The sequence below is a fragment of the Marmota marmota genome, unplaced genomic scaffold (assembly GCF_001458135.2).
Source record: "Marmota marmota marmota unplaced genomic scaffold, marMar, whole genome shotgun sequence".
Lineage (NCBI taxonomy): Eukaryota > Metazoa > Chordata > Mammalia > Rodentia > Sciuridae > Marmota > Marmota marmota.
Genome location: NW_025999930.1, coordinates 644,990 through 662,156, shown reverse-complemented (window position 1 = coordinate 662,156; position 17,167 = coordinate 644,990). Strand labels below are relative to the sequence as shown.

Sequence of the window (17,167 nt, the reverse complement as noted above, 5' to 3'; positions counted from 1 at the left end):
TTGTCACTTTCATATAATTGCTGTCTTAAGTTGTTTAGTAATAGAGTTATCCCATTGAAGTATATTGGACTTATTTTAAGATTTGCTGTTGTCAGCTGGGTGTGGTGGCACAGGCCTGTAATCCCAGTGGCTTGGAAGGCTGAGGCAGGAGGATCACGAATTCAAAGCCAGCCTCAGCAACTTAGTGAGGCCTTAAGCAACTCAATGAGACCCTGTCTCTAAACAAAACATAAAAAGGGCTGGAGATGTGGCTCAGTGGTTAAGCACCCCTGGGTTCAATCCCCTATACCAAAAAAAAAAAAAGGCTGTTATCAAGAGGCTTTTCAGGGGAAACTTTAGATTTTATAGTATCATTAGAAGGTTCTAGGAGCATCTAGATGACATTATTTTCAGTTTGATCAACTATGTAGAACAAACACTAATACTAGCAAGTGTAGGTTCTGTGGGGTTTCTGGTAGCACAGCAGTGGGTCAAGTTCCAGGGTCACTAGAAAAATGTGATTTTGCCACAAAACTGAGGTGGTCAGGTCAGTTTTTTCTCACTGGTTCTCACGATGACATTAGAAAGATTTCAGACACGTCACTCTGAGTAGCAAGCATGAGTTTATTAAAGGGATAGGAAAAGGGAAAAAGGGGACAGATACCCTCAGTGGAGAGGGTGGGTCATCTCAGGAAAAGGACAGTCTCCCCTGCCTTGCCCTCCAGTTTTTGGGGGGGATCCCGGAGAAATTTCCAGACAGTCTTGACTTGAGACTGACAGCAGGTTACATCCCCACTGCACAGTCCAGCTCTAAGCCACTTTCGCCCATGCCAGCCAGTTCTAATTGGAACCTGTTCTCACAGGTTTTATGGTAGGGGGAATTATCCTTGTCTTGCTGAGTTCTGGGATCTGATCTGGGTAAAGGTCAGATAAGTCCCCCCTTTTGGCATTTTGGGCCTGCATTTCTCTTGCAGATAGCAGCTTGTTTCCTGAGGAATGTTACCTGTTCTGTTGACTTAAGCCAGGCAGTGCTGCAGATAAATTGCTTTTTTAAAAGAAAGCTTGTGGGGGTCAGCTAATTATCCCCTAACCCCGTGTTCCCACTGCTCTGTCTGTCTCCTGTCACTCTCACGACTGGTGCACAGCCTTCCTGCCCTCTGTCTGGGGTTCCTGATCCTGGGGGTGGGGGAGTGCTGGTTGCCTCTGTGGTCAGTGAACCTTCCAGACGCGTCTTCACAGCGGTTAGAGAATCTTGGCTGTTCTTCATGTCGTATGTGCTACCATCGTCATGTACTCTTGGTGTGTGGCATGATGAAGGGACTCATCTCCCGTGTGTCACCACCGCATGCCTCACAGCACTTATCCAGCTGTTATTTCTCTGACCCCTACCCCCAGCAGCACACTCGCCAGTCATTGATGGGTCTGCCTCCAGCGCGTTGTCCAGGCCTCTTCACACTCAGCCAGTAGAGCTGCTTCCTCTGGCCTTTTTAGTGGTCGGGACCCTCCTTCTCCCGGGGTGCTTGCCCTGGTTTCCATGCCTCCTGGCCGTCGCTGGGGGTCCTCTTGTTGGATCAGTGGCACCTGAGTTCACAGCAACCTTGCACAGAGCGGTGGTTCCCTGACAACTCTGGGAACCTGGACACAGAGCAGTCTTTTTGTGTCAAGTGTGTGGTGTCCTTGACTAGAAGGGCTTGTCGTGTGACTGGGATTGAGGAGCTGGAATGAGACTCTGGGGTGTCATCTTGTGGGACAGTGTTCTTGGCTTAAGATGGATGGGATAATCTTCTCATCTATCCTCTTTTTGTACCTTTATTTAAAAATTAGAACTAAAATGAAGTTGATTAGAAGATAGGAGAATTAATGGGTCTTAAAGTCTGTCCATTTGTCACACAGGTCAGTTAGATAAGCCAGGACTCAGTGTCCCATGCTGGCATGCCCTGTTGTCAGCACTCTTTTCATGAGGTCATTTGAGTGCTTAGGCCTGCCACAGAGGGACCAAGTCCAGGGGCAAAATGCCCAGAGCTGCCCTGGCCATCCCCACCTGGAGTCACCCTGTCTGCTGGGTCTGCAGCATGGAGTGGTTCCCTGCCCATCCTGCTCAAGGCCCCTCAGATACCTGCTGCTTATAGGACAAAGCTTTCACTTTGCTGGGCACCATGGTAAACTACCCTACTAGCCTTGTGGTCCACAAGCACAAATCAGCAGAAAACTAAGAAATGGTGCTTACTCTTCACACTTGTTCTGGTCTGTTCCATTTTCGTTTTGCAACATGCTAATTCAACCCACTATGTGGTTTTACCAGACTACCTCAGGGTCACAACATGGTCTAATAGAAGCTGATAGAGACATCTCCACTGGGCCTGCCTCACCCCTCTCCCTACCCTATTTTTTTTTTACTACTTTGCCAAATAAAGCTGTTCCTCAAATAAGTTCCCATTAACCTTCTGTTCTCTAAACTCGCCACTTTCATCATCTTCTCCTTCCTCCTCTTCCCGTGCCTTCCTGATGGTCCGCTTGGCAACTTCCCTGGCTGCAGAGTAGACTAGACGCCCTACATGTGTGTCACTACCTTACACCTTTTTATTAGTTTTGCTGGGAACATTGAATCTTTTGCTGCCTGAATGTTGTCACTTACATGATGTGATTCCTGGTCTCCCTGTGACAACAGAAGGCTCCTTGGAGGCGAGGACTGCCTTTATTTCCTCTGCACCCTCCATAGTGCCGAGTATGTCACAGGCCATCTTTGTACTGTCTGGGTCCCTCCTTGAGAATTCCTTTTCCTTATCAATGGTTGCCACTTGCCCCTTTGAAGCAGGAAGAAATATTCCTGTAATAGAATAGAATTCTTTCTAGAGGTAATTTCTGGGGTGGGGTAAAGCATGGGAAGTCTTAGTGTTGTTTTCACAAGTCAGTAGACTTAGTTTGGGCCCTTCTTGTCATCACGAGCTTGTTTGGACGGTGGTTCACGGTAGTCAGTGATGGTGTTCCTTTTACATTCAGCCACATCAGTGGGAACAAGATTGGCTGGGAGAAGACCGGAAGCCACACGGAACCTCAGACGCGGGGAGACCCAGGAGACCAAGCAAAGGTACAAAGTCTGTGCCTTCTTTCTCTAAGTTCTAATTCTGTGTATGTTGTATGAGTGGTCAGTTTAAATAAGAATCCTTTTCGTTTGAGCACATAGGTCACATATGTCTTTCCAGAGGGGAGGAGAAGTAATTGTGGAGAGTTACCTCCAGCCTGTCTATCTCAGCAAGGCAGGGTTACCCAGTGCACCTCTCTTTGCTCTGGGGCATAGTGCCTGAGCCTGCCTGAGTTGCCTGTCTTGGGGGATTTCTGTGAGCACCTGGAATGTGTTCATTACAAATGGAAATAACTGCCAAGTGTGGTGGCACACATCTATAATCCCAGAGACTTGGGAGGCTGAGGCAGAAGAATTACAAGTTCCAGGCCAGCCTCAGCAACTTAGTGGTATCCTAAGCAACTTAATGAGACTCTGTCTCAAAATTAAAAATAAGAAAAAATAAAAAGGGCTGGAAATGGGGCTGGGGTTACAGTTCAGTGGTAGAGCACTTACCTAGCACGTGTCAGCACCACATAAAATAAACAAACAAACAAATAAAGCTATAGAGGAAAAAGCTAATACAGTAAATTAATCATAAAAAAAAAAAAAAAGGCTGGAGATGTGACTCAGTAATCAAGTGCCCTGGGTTCAATCCTTGGTTGTCCCCCTCCCCAAAAGAAAGAAACTAAATTTCACTTCTCCTTTCTTACTTGTTTCTACTTGTTAATAATGATCTCTAGAATTTTTTTTTTTTTTTTCCCAAAGCCACGCCTGCCACCTGTGGGCCCTAGAAGGAGCAGGACTCCTGCTGGAAGAGGGTTGGTTTATATACAGGGTTATCTGAATATCAGAAATTCATTTGAACTCAACTGTTACATAGTCTCAACTGTTGAATGATTGTCCTACAAATAAGTAACAGAATTGCATTGTGGATACCTATTATTTTCAAAGCACCTTCCAAAGCATTTTGAGTTTTCTTCTGGAAGAGGGAGAATGTAGAAAACACTCGTAAATTATCCACTAGTTACTCTTCTTAAGACTTATTTTTGCACTTGTGTATCAAAGAGTAAAATTAAGCACTTAATTACACCCATTTGAAAGACATTTTGTTCCAAAACAGAAAAATTTGTGTCTTTAGGGTGGCACTGAATCAAGCGATAAGCAATTCTCATTTCCAACTTTTATTCTGATCAAGAAAAAGAAGCTTATTGTACAAATAATAATTGCTCTTAGGCAGTTATTCAGAAGATACAGATTATGCCAGAGCATCTCCTGCGTCTCGTCGGCACCACCACCTGGCACTAGCCCAGCACTGCATTAATCATCTGGGGTCACAGTGCTTTCCTGTTCTGTGCACACATTCCAGGTTTTGGTGGGTAGTTATTACAAATTGGGTATTTCCCATCTAATAGATTTGAGCCATTGTGTTTGATAGGATTACTTGGATTTATTTTGGTTTTGCTTTAATTTTTGCCTGCATGTAATTGAGTTTGGGGTTTTGTTTTCTTTCTCTCTCTTTTTTCTTTTTAAGATGGGGGTCTCTCTATGTTGTCCAGGCTTGCCCCAAACTCCTGGGCTCAAGTGATCCTCCTGCCTTAGCCTCTGGCGTAGCTGGGACCACAGGCATGTGCCACTGTACCCAGCAGGATTCTGTTCTTTAAATACCAGCGATGGCAGTAAAGAGCAAGACTTGAGTCAGGGTTGGATATGAATTCAGTTCTGAATTGTTGGTTGCATATTGGTAGGCAGACTGTGTAGCCTCTCTGAGTGTTAGTTTCTTGCTGTGTAGAAATATTAGCAATTTCTTGAGGACAGCAGGAACACAGAGGACTTGGCCAAGTGGTGATGGGGAGTGAGAGCCGAGTGAGGTAGTGAAGCAGTGACCGAGCAGGAGGTCCCAAGAGATGAGCACAGTGGGTGGGGAGCAACAGTGGCTTCCTGAGCCTCGAGCACCATCCCCCCTCCCCCAGTGCAGAGTCACATAGACACAGAGGAGCTGGGAGCACAGGGCTGTCCTCTGAGGACAGCGGGTGTTAGTGGCATTTCTGTGTGTGAGGCAGTCCGAGGAGAGGATCCAGATCAGAGCTGTCTCTGATTGCTCTGTCTTTAGGTTGGCACTAGATCTGGTCTCTCCAGCTAGGACTCTGTACCCTCCATGGATGTCAGGTAGACAAGCATCTGGAACACTTGAGAAAGTGGAAATGTGATGCAAACTTGTTCTTCTCTCTCCTGTCCGTCTCTCTGTAGGCAGAAGGTTCCTCCACTGCCTCTTCAGGAAGCCAGCTAGTGGAAGGCAAAGGGAGCCAGATGGGCACAGTCCAGCCAATCCCCTGCCTCCTGTCGATGCCCACCAGGAACCACATGGACATCACCACACCTCCCCTACCCCCCGTCGCACCTGAGGTGCTAAGAGTGGCCGAGCACAGGCACAAGAAGGGGCTGATGTACCCCTACATCTTCCACGTCCTGACGAAGGTATTATCCAGGGGCCCTGGAGTGGCTTCCATTCCTTGACAGGTGTTTTGTACTTTTTCATTTTGGAAACCATTTTTCTTTCTTAGTAAAATATTTGTAATCAGAGTTTACGTTCTCCTTTCTAAACATTAAACAAAAGCTAAACGTTTATGCCTATAAAGACCTTTTGAAAGTCTTACTTTCTTCTTCAACTTAGTTTAAAATATTTTTCAAATTTCTAATGAAATAATGACACATCACATTGTTTTATTACTGGTAATTATATTGTCCTGATTTCAACTTCAAAATTTCTTCCATATTTGTGCTGTAATGTCAGAATTAATTCTGATGTAAGATATAATGTCTGATTTATTTATTGTTTGTCCTTAGAAAGTAATGTTTCCCCTTTTGAGTAGGTAGTAATAACTTCATGTATTTTGACTTGTTCATCTACTTCATTGAGTGCAGTTTTAATGGTACTAATAGCATTGTGGAATACAGGATCTTGTTACCATATGCACACTCGGAAAACACAGTGACCTTTTTACACAGTGTCATAATTTCACTTTACTGGTATCTTTCCAACTGCATGATTAAATATGTGCATATGGTGTGGCATTGTTTTTTAATCTGGGTGTTTCCAGTGCATCTGTGTGTATTTAAATCTCTTCAATGATCTGTAGTCTTTATGTTGGCATTTGTAATCATGGACCCACAATTTAACAAGCTACTTAAGTGACCAGTTATCATGCAGAATTGGTTTGTTACTATCATGTACTATTTATGTGCTTTCCTCAATACTTGTGCCACTATATATAATCAGGCTTTTCTGGTTTTTGCAATTCATCTGTGGTTTGTGAAATGGAGTCAGTAAGTATAAAAGACTCCTACTCCACAGTACTCATGAGGTAGACTGTTGATGGACTAGTCCAAACATTGCTTACTTTTATAAATTAAAAAGGACGTGAATATTTAGCTAGTAATATTTACTCGATTCATTTATTTTTTTAGTTGTAATTGCCTCCAAACTCATCTTACTGTTTGATATTAATATGCATGAATAGTATCACTTTCAGGTTGTGGTTGTAAGGTAAATATTATTTTGGGGTTCAAGGTAAATTATAAAGGGTAAGTGAAAGTTACTTTGTGGGAAAAGGATTTTGCTAAGTTTAAGGGACCAAAGTTTGGGGAAATAACATGTAAAAAGATGGCACAGTTTCCCTGTGGGGCTGTTGGAGATGTAGGGTACCCTGGAGCCATCTGCTGCACCCACCCTATGGGATCTGAGGCCTGTCCCCAACAGTTACTCAGGTCCACATGAGGGATGTAGACTCTAGCTAACACTCTTCGGTTCTCACAAATTTCAAGGGGGAAATGTTGACATAATGACTTTGAGAAAAGTAAACCTGTCTTTTCAGATTTTAGAATGTTCAGCTTTTGAAGTATCATAGGGAATAGTTTAGAGTATAGTGCATACTATTTCTTATGAGCTGAATAGCTCTGGCATTAAATTGTACAGGCTAAGACGTGAAGCTTCATGATAGTACAGAGAATTGTCAAAGCGTCATAATCCTAAGAGATGAGAGTGTTAGAATACACATAGCTACTGGATTTAGAAAAAGAGTTAGAATACACATAGCTACTGGATGAATGAATATGAGAGTAGTGGACAAAAAGGGAATGACCAATTTTGAAATTAAATTTTTATGAAAGAAAATGTTATAAAATTATTAAGGCAATAAATTTAACAGACATTGAAGATATCAAATATATTTTAATGTTATGAATATACATAAATAAAATTTCTCCACAAAATGTTCTGAGATATATTTTGGTGTCATAAAATGCCCCAGACAGGACCACAGAATTTTGGCAACAGTCTGGGTTGCTGAAGGCCACACAGTGGATCCTTTGCCTCTGGGAGGCATGTTCTTGAGTCATGAGATTAACTGGAACTTGAGTGAGGTGGGGTGCTTTGATCCATTGCCCTAGTAGCTGCTCATGACCTCACTCACAATGAGATGCTCTTTGAGCACCTATCACACTAATGCAGAGACCTATTACGTTTGTAAAATGGAGCATTCTCTTAGGTAGAATATTTTTAATATGTGGTCATTTTTAATGAAAGAGCCTAATTAAAAATATATGACCATTTCATTTTTAGAATATTTAATTCCTTGGATTGCATCAGGTCTTTAAAAATTATAAATTTTATTATACTATGACCATCTTAATCCCTTAAATAAAAAAGTTCCAAGTTCTCAACATTTTCTATTCTATTTGTTGTCTGGTGTGATCTGTCTAGGTTGTTTCAAAGACTTTGGATTTTCTGCGTGTTTTGTTATTAATTTTGGATTAAGTATAAAGTAGTGTAGGGTCTGTTTTTAGGCTTTGAGCATACATTTAGACACAGAATGCCAAATTAACTCTTCTGTACGTCGTGGTGTAGGCCAGTTGTTAAGCCTTTGATTTGGAATAGAATTGCAATGTCATTAATGGAGATAATACAGTATGTTTCTGTGAGTTGATTATAAATTCAACATGAAAAATGTGCAATATTATTCTGCTTTCTTCCATGCAAAGGGTGAAATCAAAATTGCTGTTTCTATTGAAGATGAAGCCAACAAAGACCTGCCTCCGGCTGCCCTGCTCTATAGGCCAGTTCGTCAGTATGTTTACGGAGTCCTGTTTAGTTTGGCAGAAAGCAGAAAGAAAACTGAGAGACTTGCTTTTAGAAAGAACAGACTTCCACCAGAATGTATGTACTGTAACAATCCATTGTTTGTTTTCCTCGGTACCTCGTAATCTCTTGTGCATTTTCTAAAGCCTTAGAAGAATCCTGACTGAGTTGACCCAAGAGTCTGCGTGTACAGGAGGTGGGCCGGGCTGCCCACTGGGCAGTAGGCCAGGGTAGAGCCCTGAGGACAGGAGGAGAAGCCAGACTTTCCTCAGTAATGTTCCAGTAATGGTGCTTATTCAGTAAAATAATAAAACCGCAGGTTTACACTTTAAACTGAATGTTGATCTGGAAGCACTCTTGAATGGCCGTCACTCTCTGTAATTACCCGTCTTAGTAACCGGGACACTTGTGTGTCTGCTGTGGTGTTGACAAGGTGCAGATCTGCTCTCCCCAGCAGGCTGGCATCTGGAGACAGGTCCTGCAGGGCTCTGCATCCATGGCAGAGGTCGTGGGACTTGAGTGGGTCGTCCCAGGATTGCGCTGATTTACCTCAGAGCCCTCGAGAGGCGGTGTGCTTCCAGCCGATAGACTGGGGCTGCTGGAAAGTATTAACTTGAAACTCTGATCAAAGTTGAGGTCAAAAGCATTTTCTTTTATCTTTTAGTGGGTTTATGTTATATTTTTAAGAAAATGGTGCCTTCCTACTCTCAGTAATTTGATCTCCTGATGTAAGCAGTATAAAAACCAGTGTATGTTTACTAGGAAATAGAAAATATCCCCAAAACATAGAGTCTAAAATAAGAATATTATGAGTTGTAGAAATTGTAAATTACCACATCATTCTTTTTCAAGGAAGAACATTTGGTTACAGAGTTCCTGCTGTGTGGTGGGGAAATACAGGCCTCATTAGAGGTGAAACTCATCATCAGTACTGACTGTGTAGTTCTGAGTTTTAGAACTTAGTTTAAAGTTCAGTAGATTCTTCAATTTTCTGTTTGCAGTTTCTGTGCCAAAATGGTGATCCGTAAGGCTTTAAACCAAGCACCTGTCACTGCTTCCTTGGAGATAGTTGTCCTGAGAGCCACTGTTGAGTTGCTTGTGTGAGCAGAGCTGATAGAAGGTGATGCTGGCCCCACAGGGTCCCTACCTTCCACCTCTGTGTCCTAGATGGATAGGAACACTGAGTGTAAGAAATGGCATCTTCTCAAAGACGTGGCTCTCTTACATGTATACATTCTCATTCTTTCCTCATATCATGTTTCATTTGCTCACCAAAAAATGGCATTTCTCACTTTGTAGCCTGGCTTGGGTTGGTGGCTAATAACGCCCAGCCTTCTATCCTGGGAAAAAGTGCTTTGTGGTAGAAAATATTTGACTTATTTGGTTAAGTGTTCCAAAACTAGACTTACCTTTCCACAGCAGGCTCCTCGAGGAATTTCCAGTGATCCATGGAGGCCAACTTGACTGTCCCCTTTCCCTCTGGCCTCAGAATGTTTGGCTTCGTGTGTGCTGCAGTGCCAGACACTCTCAGAGAGTAGTCTTAACCCCTCGTGCCCTGCTGTGGGTGTGCGACCAGCACGTGTGCACACACAGCTGACCCGTGCCTGGGTCTGGAGTGCTAATAGGCAGTGGGGCCAAACCTTCTCAAGGGCTGAAGTGTGCTGAGCACACAGGGAGGGGAGTCGTCAGGCAGAGCCTTGGCCCCAGCGGTGCTTGCCTGCTCCCACCCCTGTTCCATGCAGGCCAACCCCAGCCAGGGTCAGAGGTCGTGAGAATGAGCCATCAGAGGAAGGAAGGACCAGGAGGAGAAGTCTGGGGTGACTCAGGCAGGTATGCAAGACCTCAGGTGGGGGTGCCATAGACCTAGTGGAGGAGGAAAGGGACTTGGGAGAGTGCAGAAGGGTGGAGGTACTCTTATCTCCAAATGCAGGTAAGATAGGCTGGGCTGCCACTGTTTTCAGAGCTGGGTTGGTCTGGTCCCTCCCCCCATCTCTTCTCTACCCTATCCCTCCTTCCTCTCTTCACCTCCTCCTCCTTGGTAAGGATGGGAAGTTAAAGTTTGATCATTATTGTGGTATTTGATCAGTGGGAAGGACACGGGGAGAGAGTAGGTGAATGTGCCAGGGAGAATAGGAGAAAATTACGAAAGTTATGGATAAGGAGTGGATGTTCGTGGAGCTTAGGTGGGAGGGAGGAAGAGGGAGGAGTGCATGCTCTGGGACTGCCGTTCTGGGTGAGGGCAGGGAAAATGGGGGGTGAGGCTGTCTCAGGCCTGCTTTGGAGAAGGGAGCCACTTAGCAATGTGCAAAAGGATGAGACCCAGCTGGGTCACACCAGGATCATGGAGGAGTGAGGACTCCACCTGCCAGATTCATCAGACTTTAAAAGTGATTTTTAAAACACATCCATTATTATTGGAGTATCTAGCAGGTTATTAAAACAAAGGGTGGAAATTGATATAGGGACATGGCTGTGGTTTAATGGAGGTGAAGATCTGAAATTTGGTTCATTAGAAATTAAATTCGCGTGTGAGAGAGTACATAAATGTGGTGAGGTCCTTCTAAGGGTTGGTGCTGAACAAATCATTTTTTGCTTGGGTGATTTAGGGACTCCAGTTTTGACTCTTCATAGAGATGAGGGAGCCCCTGGAGGTTTGGTACGAGTGATATTGCTATTTAGCAAGGTGAGTTGCCAGCTATGTACAGACTGAACTGAAAAAGACAGGTCTTTATATGGGAAGGAAAGGGCTCATTCAGGTGGACTTTGCCTAGGCTGAGTTAATTAAAGCCCTTAGAATTTAAGTGTTGGGAGAAATGTATTCATGATGTGCTGTTACAAATAAAAACTTGCTTCTCAGTGGAAATGATGTGTAAACTTGACCCGAGTTTCACTGTGAGAGATCTTAGTACTGTAAAGGCAGCAGCTTAGGAATCTTGATCTTCATGGGGAGCTCCTTCATCCATTACTTATGTTCATGAGGGGCAAACAGCCTGTAAAAGAGATTTTATGGCAGTAGTCCACCCCCACCCATGAGTACCCTAGCTGACCCCAGCTCTCCACAGGGAGATTTTCATCCTGAGAATCTCTTATGAGTGCTGTGTTTGAATGCTGTTTGTGAGTGGCGTCTACTAATGCTCACTGCGGTGTGAGCACTAAAATGCCTGCCTCGACCTGCTCATCAGATTGCAGCTGACTGAATACTGGCTGCTCAGACCGTCAGTTTAGGCTTCATCACTAGAAATATCTATTAATCGATCACACATTTTGCTAGTAGTAGGGAGAGGGCTGCAGCTTCTTGATGCTGTGAGTGAGACAGGAGAAGGCTTGATCATGCTCCAGTGAAGCCGGACTTTGGACGGTTTCCCAGGAATTCGTGGTTGACTGGTGGAGTCATGATGGTATTGCCACCTGTTGACATGTACAGTCTAACCTAGGGTCACTCCTGGACTACATGCAGATTATACTACATCATTGGCTCATAGAAGAAGAGTCATAAGCCACAGAGGGCAGGCTCCTGAGAAGGCTTGTTCTTTCTATGGGCTCCAGAAGGAGCCTTCCTCTTAGACAGCTTTGGTGGCCATTTCTAAGGCAGGTATCTGAGAATTGTGCTGTAGAGATGTATGTTCCAGTTCACGGTCACCATTATGAAAATAATATTTCAAGAGGGCTTTATTATCAGAGAAAACTATTCAAAGGGTATATTAAAGTCGTAAAGGGTTGTTTAAAAGTATTTAACTCTCATTTAATGTAAGGCATGAGTTCATGTAGAAACCTAGTCTTGATTAAGGCAGGTGATCAATGTTCACAGTTTTCATGTGACTTACCTAGCCATCATTTAAGTTGCTGTATGGTGGAAATAGTATGTCAGACCCTTTTAAGAATTGTAGCCTTGGAAAGTCTGGAGTATTGTTTTCCACTCCTCTATGTTCATCCCTAGGTTCTGTCAGGAAATGCATCAAACCTTTGCCCACTGTGGCAGCACTAACCGACCCAGGGCAGGGACCAGGAGCATCTGTGGTTGGGGAGGCCGGAGCCCAGAGGCCTGTTTCTCTTGCTGCTGGAGATGGGGCAAGGCTCTGAAGCCAGGCTCCTGACTGGAGGCTTCACCCTGTGGAAGTGCTGAGGCTCTGGCAAGTTCCCTAGGGCCACCTGTGGAGCAGGTGGTCCTGTGCACCCCCTCTTCCTCCTGGCCTTCCTCCTCAGAGCTTTGGCTGCCCCAGTGGCTTTTGTCCTCAGGTACCCTGGGCCACCCTCAATCAGTGATTCTTCCCAAGGGCCAGGGGAGGGGCTGCAATGATTTGAGGATGAGCAAGGCCTAAGTTTTAAAAGGATATAGTGCATTGTGGAGCCTCAGTTACAATAAGAGTGAAGAATTCATGGTGTAAAGTTCAGTGATTAACTTTTTTTTAAATTAACATTCAATTAATAACAAAAGTGGCCATTATTTGCTCACTTTGCATTTCCCATAACAAGTCTTTGTCAGTATCTCCAAACTAAGTAAGTAAAAGAAACAGGCTTAGGGGCTGGGGATGTGGCTCAAGCGGTAGCGCGCTCGCCTGGCATGCGTGCGGCCCGGGTTCGATCCTCAGCACCACATACAAAACAAAGATGTTGTGTCCGCCGATAACTAAAAAATAAACATTAAAAAAAATATTCTCTCTCTCTCCCTCTCTCACTCTCTCTTTAAAAAAAAAAAAAAGAAAGAAACAGGCTTTTAAAATAGGTGGAAGTAAATTATAAACTCATGATAAATTTATGGAGCCTAGGGAGCAGTTTTCTAGACTGTACTATTTTAGAAAGGATTTCCCTATATAGCTTGAGTGTTTCCTTTATTTAAAATAAAGGACCAAAAATGTTTCATATTTCAGAGTTTTTTGGATTTTTGGAATATTTGCATAAACTTTGCTGATTAAGCATCCTTTATGCCAAAACCCTAAATCTGAAATGCTCCAAGATCTGCAACATTTTGAGGTGGGGGGCTGGAGGACTAGGGGATAGATCGAGGTCCTACAACATCACAGCGTACCTAAACACATGCTCTGCCACTGAGCTACATCCCAAACCCAAAACCTTGTGACTGTATGTTGGAACTCAAAGGTTTTGAATTTCTGAGCATTTTGAATTTCACATTTTTAGATTAGGGACATTAAGTCTATGTTCATTCTCTGTGTGTTTGTGTGGTGCTGGGGATTGAACCCAGGGCCCCGTGTATGCTGGACAAGCATACCCCTGAGCTACGCCCCCAGCCCTGTGTTTATTACACTTTCCTGGCTACCAAAAGGAGTATTGTTGTTTTTTCCCCCTAGTCCCTTTGCTTTAGAAATGTCTTGCTTATGTGACCATTGGGATTAAAAGTCAGTCAGTCTGCCATTGTAGATTATTTCATGAAATAGCATAACTGATCAATATTAGTATGCTGGTTTAGTATTTGCAGTATTGTTCTCACCAACCTTTTAATTGATCCATCCCAAGATATGGTTACTTAAGACTATCACCACCACCAGAGTCTGATGTTACTCTTTTGGATTTGTATTTATTTTGTAAGGCCTTGAACTTTTGAGATTTTTTTTATTTTTTAAAATCTGATGCTGGTGATTAAATCCTGAGGTGCTTTACCCCTGATCTATATCCCCAGCTCTTTTTTTTTTTGGAGACAGGGTCTCACTAAATTGCTGAGACTGCCCTTAAACTTTCAGTCCTCCAATCTCAGCCTCCCAAGTTGCTGGGATTATAGCAGCAGCAGGCCACCGTGCCTGGCTTTATCACGTACATGGGGAGAATGAGGATTATGAACGAGTTACCTTGGCATCTGCAATATCAGGTCTACTGCATGCCTCTGCCCTACTAATAAGCTTGATATTTCTGTGGGCAGTGGACTGCCCCAACCTCAGATAGCAAAGTTTTAAGAAGAGCATTCTCAGCCTTTCACCTTTGGGATCCATTGAGCTGTTCACAGGTGTGCAGCTGAGTGGCTAAGAACCACGGGGCTTCCCTGCTGCCCACATGCTGGTGCTGCTTGGGAAGGAAGGAGCAGGAAGCTTTCCTGTTAGAAGGAAAAACCAGCTTCACTGTATCCAGTTTCCTCTTTCTGACCCGAGACAAAGGAGCTCGTAACTGTGGGAGGAGTGCTCAGGATGTGCCTCCTAAGACACAGGTGCATGAGCATAGCAGGCTAGCTGGCCAGGTCCTGGAGGTCACTCTTCTCACTCTCTTGTCCCTCCCTGTCAAGGTGGCCTATGCACAATGCAGGCTGCCCCTTCCTGAGCTCTGAGCAAGTATTGCTCATCGGGTAGTGGTGCCCTGGCACTGAGCTTAGGGACATACCATATAATGTGGCCTTATAGGCAGCCACTACCAGTCTGTAGGAACTGGCTTACAAAGAACCACGTTTCTTATTCCTTGGCTGGGGTTGATTCCAAGTCAGCATTATAACAGATTTCCAAGGTGGCTGGTTGTCATGTCAAGTGCAATGCTAGGAAAAGGTGATTAAGGTCCGATGGGAAATACTGTTTTGTTTTTGTTTTTGTTTTTGCTTTTGTTTTTTAAGGACAGCTTAAGTATGACAGTGTTTTATGCCCCCAACTTGCAGTTTAAAGGGGTCCTTTCTATAAAGAAAATGCATTCTGAATTTGGCCTCTAGTCACATAGGAAGTGGATGTCCTAGAGTTGTTCGCTAGTGTGACCGCTAAGTGAGCCTCTCAGGCTGCAGCTGAACCTCAGTGGTTGAGCACGTGCCTTAGCTTGCCTGAGGCCCTGGGTTCCATCCCCAGCACCACCAAAAACAAAAAAAGTTTGTTCCTGAAATAGTTTTCCTATCAGTAGGAAAAGCAAAATAAATATATTTGTTGATGGTGACACACAAGATTTACTCATAGATCTTCAGTTGGATGAGTGGACCTCTGGAATATGTGTCTATTTTTCTGCCCTGCTACTGGCACAGAGTCATTCATACCACCGTGCTTTTCCTAAAGCCCGATCTGTGCCCATCCAAGATGTTCCTGTGGTTCGGTTCCTTGGCACCCTTCCAGGCAATCCTGTGTGTCCAGAGGCTTTTGCAAAAACGATGAGAATTCAGCCTCCTTTCTGTTAACTGGCTGCTATGAGCTAGAGCAGAGAGTGGAGACACCTGCCTTCTGGGCAGCCGTGATTCTCTGAGAGCAGTGGGCATTGCCAGCTCACTTATCCCGACTGGTACCCTTTAGCTGCCCAGTTCAGAGACTTGCCACACAGAGCCAAGCCTTTTGCTTTGTTTGGCCCCCAGCACCTTCGACGCTACTATAGTCAACCTGAAAATTGGACAAGCCTTGGAATTCTTCAATCTGTAAACTATTTTTATATTAATTTGTTGTAAATAATATATAAAATGTTGGCTGACCTCACAGTTTTTCCTGCATGGTGAGGGTTGCTAGGTGCTCCTTATGTTTAATCATCAGTCTTATGTTGCATAGCAAGGTTACAGCCCCTTTTCTTAATCCCTGCAACCAGGCTGGGTCGGGGAACCCAAGAAGACCCTCCCTTAGGCTCAGGCACATGCAGGTCACTGCTCACCTGCCTTCCTTGCCCTGGCCCTGCCTGGACACAGAAGCGGCTGGCTGAGTACTTGGTAAATGGTTTGCCAAAGGCTCCACGGCTGAGCTGCTGAGTGGCAGTGTATTCAAATGGTCTCCAGGTTATTAGACTGTTTAAAAGCAGCTGAGCATCTTGTAAGATAAAGCAACTCCAGAGCAGCTTTGCATTCGGAGCAAGATTTGTGTTCATCGTACCTATTTCCTCTGGTACAGACACAAGTTTCTAAATTAGATGTGAGCTGTGTTTGTGAATAGCGGTGCTGGAGCTCAGTGGGAACATAAATGCTTGGTGCTGTGACAGAGCCCGCTGAGTCTAGAGGTATGCATCTGAGGCACAGTGTCAGATGAGGCCAGCTCAGGCCGCTGCCAGCCCTCAGCACCCTGGTAGGAGAGTTGCCAGACCCAGAGCCTGGCAAGTGTTTCTAAGGGCACCAGGCAGGGCAAGTACCTCCCATACCTCCCCAAATGAAGATAACATAATACAATAAAATGATTGCTAAATATGACAAAAGGGGGGCAAACACAGCTGACAGAAGGGAAAGAAACATTGAAGATAAAGATAAATTTAATAAGAATGCCTCTTTTGAGAAAGTCCAAGGGGCTTCTAACATTCTGTTTTTTGTAATTCATTAGAACCCATGCTAGTGTGCATGTTTTGTGGTTGTGTGGAATGGTGTGGCGGGTGTTTGTGGAGGGGGACGGGGTGTATATGGAACGGTGTGTGGGGGTGTGTGCTTGTTGGCATGCCCCAAACGGTGCGTTGGTCACCAGCTCATTCTGAAGCTCCTCGCCTGGCTTGCTCCTCTTGGCCCATACTTCCTTTGAATTGGATGCAGAAGGGAGCCAGGAAGGGGAGTGGGCTCCCAGGATGGCTGCTCATGTGATGATGATGATCCTCTGTGTTCTGACACTGCTGCGGGGGATGCTTCTGGAAGCTGAGCTGTGCTGGAGCTCAGTGGGAACTAGGTGTGGGGGAGGGGCACCTTAGATTGTGCGTCTAAAGACAGGTTCTGCTTGATGGAGATTTTTTTGGTTTTCTGACAGCTAAAAATATTAAATAAAAGCAAATAAGCGTATGTTTATATATGTATTACCTGTGTTTTTTGAGTTGATGGATTTTCAAATATTTTGAGTGTTTTAAATATCCCTTTAACATTTAAACACTAAGATAGCAAAATGTCAATGGAAGGAATTTGTCTAATGACAGCAGTAACACTTTTGTAAAAGGCTAACTTTTCAGCGACTGTCCTGACTTGTACCCCTGTTCATCCCAGTGAGCTTGATGTGTAGGGGCACAGTCTGGAGCCCTTCCCCAAGGCATGTCCATGACATGTTCCTGTGTGTGACACTGTTACTTGGCTTGTTGGGTATTGAAATGTATTTACATTTTCTGTTGCTGATAAACTGTACATCCACGTATCT

General features: G+C 44.3%; 1 protein-coding gene across 3 annotated transcripts in view; it reads left to right on the top strand.

Moving 5' to 3' along the window:
- Positions 1-17,167, top strand: part of Fam120a (family with sequence similarity 120A) — a 102,761-nt gene that overhangs the window by 61,614 nt on the left and 23,980 nt on the right. For all 3 annotated transcript variants that reach the window (XM_015506281.2, XM_048800500.1, XM_048800501.1), the window contains exons 8-10: positions 2,980-3,067; positions 5,291-5,518; positions 8,081-8,255. In XM_015506281.2, coding sequence (XP_015361767.2) covers positions 2,980-3,067; positions 5,291-5,518; positions 8,081-8,255 — 491 coding nt within the window. The remainder of the gene's footprint in view (positions 1-2,979; positions 3,068-5,290; positions 5,519-8,080; positions 8,256-17,167) is intronic.